At 38.0% G+C, this 8,331-nt stretch overlaps 1 protein-coding gene across 2 annotated transcripts in view; it reads right to left on the reverse strand.

The window, feature by feature from the left end:
- Positions 1-8,331, reverse strand: part of LOC116064544 (zinc finger protein 239-like) — an 893,026-nt gene continuing 884,695 nt past the window's right edge. For both annotated transcript variants that reach the window (XM_035993954.1, XM_031319781.2), the window contains one exon: positions 1-959. In XM_035993954.1, coding sequence (XP_035849847.1) covers positions 174-959 — 786 coding nt within the window. In that variant the 3' untranslated portion in view covers positions 1-173. The remainder of the gene's footprint in view (positions 960-8,331) is intronic.

An 8,331-nucleotide genomic window follows, 5' to 3' on the forward strand; every position in this document is an offset into this window, starting at 1 on the left:
ATCATGGGGAAGTAGCATAATATGTAGTCGTAGCCACGGTAACATACATGCTGTTCAGAAGATAAAGTTACAGCTGGTCAGCCTTCAATGTGGAGAGAAGCTCAGAATAGAACAATACAGCTATCAGGGCATGAGGAGGAGGCAGGAGGAAACAGCTTGGCTCTGAAACATGTTCACAACGAGGCAGTGTGAATGCGCTGGTGGACTTTAAGGCTATTATCACGAGAAAACGTTTTCCCACACTGTTCACACCAATATGGCTTCTCTCCAGTGTGAACACGTCGGTGGACATTAAGGTTACTACCCTTAGAAAAAGTTTTCCCACATTGTTCACAGCTGTACGGCTTCTCTCCAGTGTGAACACGTTGGTGAGTTCTAAGGGTACTCCTCCCAGAAAAGATTTTCCCACATTGTTCACAGCTGTGCAGCTTCTCTCCAGTGTGAATGCGTTGGTGAGATTTAAGGCTATTCAGATGTATGAACGCTGCCTCACATTGATCACAGCTGTACGGCTTCTCTACACTGTGAACACGTCGGTGGACATTAAGGTTACTATTCTTAGAAAAAGATTTCCCACATTGTTCACAGCTGTACGGCTTCTCTCCAGTGTGAACACGTTGGTGAGATTTAAGGGTACCCTTCTCAGAAAAAGATTTCCCACATTGTTCACAGCTGTACGGCTTCTCTCCAGTATGACTACGTTGGTGACACTGAAGGTGACTCTGTTGTATGAACGCTGCCCCACATTGATCACAGCTGTGCAGATTCTCTCCAGTGTGAATGCGTTGATGGATTTTTAGGATACTCTGTCGTGTGAAAGCTGCCCCACATTGATCACAGCAGTACGGCTTCTCTCCTGTGTGATCTTTCTGATGAATCTTTAAATACCATAATCTTGTGAAGGATTTGTCACAGTGCTGACAGTGGTGACGTTTGGGTCCCTCTCCTCCTCTCTGTTTCTATAGCAACAGACAAACAGAGAGAGAGTTAGTGAACAACCTTCTTTGAAGCCTAGACATGCTCTCACACAATTTTCACTCTTCATACAATCATTTTATGCCAAAATGAAGGAACATTTGTGCTGGTTGCTGACAATGTTATTATGGAAGCAACTGTACTTTTCATAACTTGTTGTACATTTCACAGGAAATTTTCCCCATTGAAATGAGTGGAGACAATGTTCAAAACTGAAACATTTGTCTCTTTCAGTGAGAAACTCCATTTAAACTTTAAAATAATACAAACATTTCATACATTCTGAGTATTATTAAACTTTCAAATCCCATTAAAACTTTTTGATACACATACATTTATGTTATGTCAAAACGGAGGAAAGGTTGTAGGCATGTTACTAGGGGTGTCACGATTCTCCAAATCCTCGATTATATTACATTTTCAATTCTAAGGTCACGGTTCGATTCGATTCACGATTTTTACTTTTTTTTGTAAAGCACAGGTTGGTATGCCATTTTTAGACTAGACTTGTATGTAATATAATATCTGACCTTTGTTCGCAATGTACCATATTACATTGTTAAATTTAAAACATGTATTAACAACATAATGTAACAATGAATTACAATAACAATAACTTGACAATTTGTCAACAAAGTAAAAAACAAAAAAAAAAAAGATTATCGACAATCTTGATGGCAGACGCTTCAAACTACATGGAGTTTGGTGTTTGAAGCCCCCAACGTCGTCTTCCAGGCAGCGCTGCCTGGAAGGCACTAGGATTAGGCAATGGTTATGGCTAGGTGCCTTGAAGATGATGGTCGCAGCGCTGCCTTGAAGGCTTAGTTGGGGCCTTAAAACACCATCGAGCCAGCACAGCAGCTGAGCAGACCGATAAAAACAAAGAGGGCGACTCGGCAGTCCGCTAACTTGTAGCTCTCTCTAATATAACCAATATAAGCTGCTCTGTTTAGGCTACAAAACGTGCATGCAGGCTGAAATTCAACCGTGCGGTTTTGTTGGGATAACGCTATAAGCAGAAGGAATATCCGCTAGCTGCTAGGTTAATGTGCAATGGTAAACACACAGAATATGGTACACGCACATAGCAGAGTTGCAAACTGTGGCTTTTTTGTCGACAACGCGAACATTGTCAACTCACTGGAAATTAGGGCTGAACGATTAATTGCATTTGCGATAATATTGCGATATGTTAAAACGCGATTTCCTAATCGCAAAGGCTGCGATTTGGTCACATGACTCGCGAGAGCAAATCAGTCTGCACTCCGCAGAGAAAGCATCAACTTAGCACGCTAACGCTACGCCGTACCTTGAGCTTATTTCTGTCATTCAAACAACTCTGAGTTGTAGTTTAAAACTTTTACAGCCATTTTAATAAAATGAAGGGTTTTATTCGGGCTCGAGTCCATACGTGCAGTTAATGGATACAGACACGCAGAACTGAAGGCTCAGTAGGCAACGATTAGCTCTGATTAGCGGTTAGCTCCGGTTAGCGGTTAGCTCCGTTATAAAGATATGAGTGGAGGAGCTGCCACTGAGAGGGGTAACAACCAGACTCTGATAAATGACGTTCGGGGAGCTTTCACAGCAGCATGGCCGCGGTGTTTCAACAGTTTTATTAGTACAGTTAATCCCACGGCAAGAACACCAGCAACTAGCTAACGTAACGATAGCCTCTCTGAACAAGAGCACACGGCAGCACGCAACTTCACGAGGGGGAGGGGCTGGAGGCAGCTCCTCTCTGTGCACTGTAAAAAAAAAATACTCGTGTGTGTGTGTGTGTGTATAGATATATACTATATTTTTACTTATTTAACTGTCTAGTGTGTAATTGTGTCTTCATACTATAAATTATTATATTATTCTTTGTTGAATAATACAGAAGACAAAGAGCTTAAAAAAATAATCGAATCGCAATATTTGGGGAAAAAAATCGCAATTAGATTATTTTCAAAAATCGTTCAGCCATACTGGAAATCCAAAATACTTCCACACTTTCAAACACTTCAGTGAAAGATGAGGGAGCTCAAGTTCTGTCGATGGGTCTCCAGCATCTGCAGTTGCCATGCTATCTTTTGATTGGCTCTAGCTAAGTTACAGGAGGTTGACTGACTTGCAGCACTTCAACATGTTTTTTCCGCTTGACTGGACGTGACATGGGGGCGTGGCAGTATCGACGATTCCATTTTTTTTATTCGATATTCAAGATTGTGGCTTAATTTCGATGACACACTTACATGTTACAATTTTTTTTATTAATATTGATATTTGCATAATCAGCATGTCTTCTCCTCTTCATAACATTGTGGCAAATTAGCTATGTTGCATAATTTAACCCTTGTGTGGTGTTCATATTTTTGCTACACAGCCAATGTTCCCGGGTCTGGTGGACCCACCACATTATTAGGCTTTTAAAATCAATACCGCCATAACAATTTATGTATAAATACTGAATAGATGTTTACTATAGCTCAATTACCAATGATATATACATCATTTATGGTTCATATTTGCCATTTACCCCTGTGAGATCACATTTATGATCATTTTTGTTTGTTTGTGAGAAAACCAGGAAATTCAATTATAAAAAAAAATAGAAACAAGATTTTTGATCATTATTGGTGCTTATTTCTTAGAACTTAATCAGAACAGGAGAAAGTGCTTGAAATGTAACAATTTTGTAACTTTGTGTGGGAATAGCAGGTGCAGAAAGACAACATAATTTAATAGCACATACATTTAAATACACTCGGGTGTGCAGTCTTATGTAGAGATGCACCGATTCCGATTTTTCATTGAGTTTGAACTGCCGATACCGATTTTAGCCGATTCCATATTTTCTAAACACCTTACAGCACACATATATATTTATTTTCTATCTTTTCTTTAATAGAACATTTTACATTTTTTGAACAGACAATCTATCACTATAAAATATAACTATATTAATTACTCCTGGTGTGGGAAATTCACTGCATTTCGCTGTCTTTGTACTCTGCACAATGACAATAAAGTTGAATCTAATCTAAAAATAATTAAATCACACATCTAAAGTGCAATGTTATGGAAGAACCATTTCCTTCTTTTCACTTCCAATATCCAACTAAAGAAATGTGATATATTTAGCTAAACTTCTGTATGAAAACAGGGAAAACAGGTAATGGCAATAAAATAATATATAAATAACAAATAAAAATAAAATAAATATAGTCTTGCAGTATAAAGATATTTCTCAAAACACACACACAGGCCTGTTTAAACGTCAATAGTAACGTTACCTGAAAACAGCGTGTAGTTCCTTTTTTTAGCAAGTTTGCTTCATGTGTCATTGTGCATAAATATGAACACTACCGTTGCTGTCAGCGGGCTTATCTGCCAACGTTAGCAAACGTTAGCCACCGACGGTTACCTCGGAACAATCCAGCAAATAGACGGTACCCTAGTGTGCCGTTACCTGAAACAGATGATTTAACGTCACCGCTAGGGGTGGGGGGAAAAAAATCAGCATAGTATCGCGATATTTTTTGTGGCAATACTGTATCGATACACAGACGCCAAGTATCGATCTTTTATGATATATGTGTTGGTCAGTTTGTCTGCCTGATAATCCCATTTTGCAGCAATGAAATTGAAGTGAGATGAACAAACAGAGAAATTTATCTTTTTAGATAAAAACAGATGTTGACAAAGTTTACTTGTGGGGACATAATTTCAAATTGGGAAAAATTTGAAGTTGGAAAAAAGGTAATTAATTGCAATATATCGCAGAATATTGCAATATGTTAAAAATCGCAATAATATCGTATTGTGACATAAGTATCGTGATGATATCGTATCGTGAGGCCTCTGGTGATTTCCCACTTCTAGCCACCGCTTATTTTACACACAGTTTAACAACATAACTAAATGCTGAGGGGAGATTACTACATTTTTAATGTTGTTTTGAGCGGTATGCATCCCCACTAACCTGGAAACCGTTTTAAACCGTAACGTTAGTACAGCGTGGCGGAGGAATACACACACAGTCTCCTGCAGAGGGGAGTCCGAGGCAGAGGGACCGTCACCGCAGCGTTCGGCTGACTGTTCGCCTGAGATCAGTAGAGCAGACGGCTCTGCAGAGCCGTGTATAATTACGACTTTATATATATTTACGCGGCGGTGCGTGTGCACGTGCGATGCTGATGTTGCGTGATGTTAATCATGCGGCGCCCGAGTGCATTTGACCGGCATAAAATCGGCATATACCAGACTGACCTGCCGGTCTCGTGAAAATCGGCCATCATTGCTCTTTGTTAACCAAAATGCACAATATTGAGTCACGATGACAATCATCGACACTGGAAGTTTACAAAAAGTGAATGAGGGCAGCAGTGTCATTGCCTTCAAACTGTAAATATAGACTTATTCAGGCCTTACTGTATAATAACTACGAATTATTAGAGTGCAAATCCAACTAAATGGAGTGAACTCGTAGTTGTTGATGAAGAACAGGGTTTTTTTTGTTTGTTGTTTGAATTAATCATTACAATGTATATATGATTAATACACTATTTGTAAATGTGTTTTTTTCTCTATTTTTCTGGGGCCAGCGGAGGAAAAAAGTTATGTTGGACCCTGAGTATGGCCGTGAGGTTTAAACGTAGCAAAATATATTCGTTTTTAAACCAAAACATAAGTAAATGTAGCCATAGTATCATGTTAGTAACATGTTAAATAGTGTTAGGCAACCCCTCAGGCTTACAGAAAGAGTTTGTTGGCAAATTGTGTGTGTTTTCTGCTGCGTTTGTTAAGCATAATATTAGCAAATATAAATCAGCCTATTGTGCAAAAACACATATTGTTGATATGCTTACTGGCCTATAGGTGAGGTAGTCACTAAGGTAGCCATCCACAGATACAGTTCATCGTAAGAACTCGCTGTGCCACATATGTGTTTAATATTAAAACATGATTTATAAAATCATGCCAAAAACTGAGTTCAATGGCTTAGTATTTTATGCACTAAACGTGTCTATGTGTATGTAACAGGGGGTCCCTGACCCTCTCTCTGAGTTAAGGGGTCCTTGGCTTAAAAACCGTTGAAGACATCGAGTGGTCAGAACCCCCGTACCAAGATGGCGACGAGAGAGACGCATCTCATGAGACGGTCCTATATCTACGTGTATTAGGGCTTTGACTTTTGCCCAAAAATCATATTTGAAGTTCGTTTGTTTATGAATATTAATATTCGAATATTTATTAATAATATTTTGACCATTAAATGCATTCAGTAAGGCTTATATTGGTATCAAACTTCGTATATGTTCTGTCCACCAGAGGGCAGTGTATCCGTCAGTAGGCGTGCAATGATGTTGTTAGAAGAAAAACACACTGCCACCACTGGTTTTTAAATTAAAAGTCAGACCCTGGATTAAACACAAACAATATGCTTTCAACAGGAAGGTCGGATATTTCACCGTAGCCTACGTAAGTGGTCTGATGTTCATACTTTTGCGCTGGTGTGTGCGTCGAGCTGTGTGTGTGTGGGGAGTGTGTGTTAGAGTGAGAGAGTGACGGTGATTACCGGTAGCTTCAGAGCGAGTAGCGACTCTATAGTCTTAGTGAGAGAAACTAAGTGTGTCCTCTGTTCTTTCTGACCACGGTGGGACATCCGGAGCAGGAAAAGTTAACCCTCTCCTTGATTTTACGTTGTTTACGGAGAAAGAGAACCAGGAAATGAGTCGGGGGGGAATGCGCTACCAACCCACGGCCGAGCGACGTGTAGTTACATTTTGAAATGCGTGAAAAAGCCTCGGAATCTGAATTGAAAACAAGGTTTACAAGTAAACACATTTACAAAAAAATAATGCCCATAACAAGTTCGAAATTCGAATATTAAGGGCTGCCTAATATTTGTTTGAATATCAATATTTTTTTAAATATTCAAATTATATTCGAATATCGAAGTTCGGCGTCAAAGCCCTAACGTGTATATACATATTGGTAAATTTTGAGATTTTAGGAAACTCGTGAAAAAGGTTGTGAATACGACAAGAGGGGGCGTTTATACGAACTCTTCTCATCAACACGACCCCACAACAACAACACTGAAAAGAGATACAACAAAAATATTTATTAATTTAATAATTAAATAATAGTAGTGTGTCCAAACTTACCTCAATGACAACTTGTCTGCTGCTGGTTGTACTACAGCACTTTTCAAAAATAAGCATACTCATAATTTTGGGGAACTATTTTTTGCCAAAAACATTTAATATTTTAACATTTAAATAGAGTCAGATCTACCTCACACATAATTAGTGTTGGTTGTACTACAGCACTTACTTTTTCTTAAATAATCACAAGCATAATTTTGGGGAATACTTATTGCTAAAAACATTTAAAACTTTAATAATTCCAAAGATAAGTGTTTCCATACTTACCTCACTATAACTGCTCACCTAATGGCTGAACTATAACCATGCAGAACAAAAAAAAAAAACAATATCACATTCATTCATTCATAATCAACAATGTTAATTTTCATGTAGAAAATAATTTCAGATCTGTATTAATAATGCTAATGGTAGGGCTGCACAATATATCTTTTTTCATCGTCTTCGCTATATCAACTGGCACAATATACATATTGCAAAAGGTTGCGACATATCATGATTGTTTGTGTTAGTTGAAAGAAAATATCAGTAGATATACCCTTTTTAGTAGTACCTGTCATTGTCAATTCAATGTTCAATAAACAAATGTTAGAAACAGATCTGGGCGATATGGAGAAAATCAAATATCATGATATTTTTGACCAAACACCTCAATATCGATACCGCAACGATATTGTAGTGTTGACTATTGGTGCTTTCACAAAATATTTACACAATGAGTAAATAAATAATCTTCAGTAATGTGGATATAATGACTAAGTGGGTAAAGGCAAATAATAGAACAATTACACCAGTCTGGTAAGTTCAGAAAAGTACATAACCTTACTGTAACGCAGCCTTTAAAACCAGGAAAAGACAACAGTTATGCCATATTATGATATTACAATATCCAAAATCTAAGATGATATCTAGTCTCATATCACGATATCGATATATTGCCCAACTCTAGTTAAAAACAGATTATTGTGTTTTAAATTCAACAAGCAATTTGTTGTATTTGTATTTATTTATTTATAAAAGGACAACACACATTAATCAACATTTCTGTAAATGTGCCAGTGTTAGCCAGCCGGCTAATTTTCAACTATAGTCCTTTGGCCAGATGATTTTAGACCAGAGCAGCAACAAGCAGCAAGATTTTAGTGCATGTTAAACTACACAGACAGAAAATCAACGAGACATTAGTACAGATTAAACTACA

The sequence above is a fragment of the Sander lucioperca genome, chromosome 17 (genome assembly GCF_008315115.2).
Source record: "Sander lucioperca isolate FBNREF2018 chromosome 17, SLUC_FBN_1.2, whole genome shotgun sequence".
In the NCBI taxonomy this organism is placed as follows: domain Eukaryota; kingdom Metazoa; phylum Chordata; class Actinopteri; order Perciformes; family Percidae; genus Sander; species Sander lucioperca.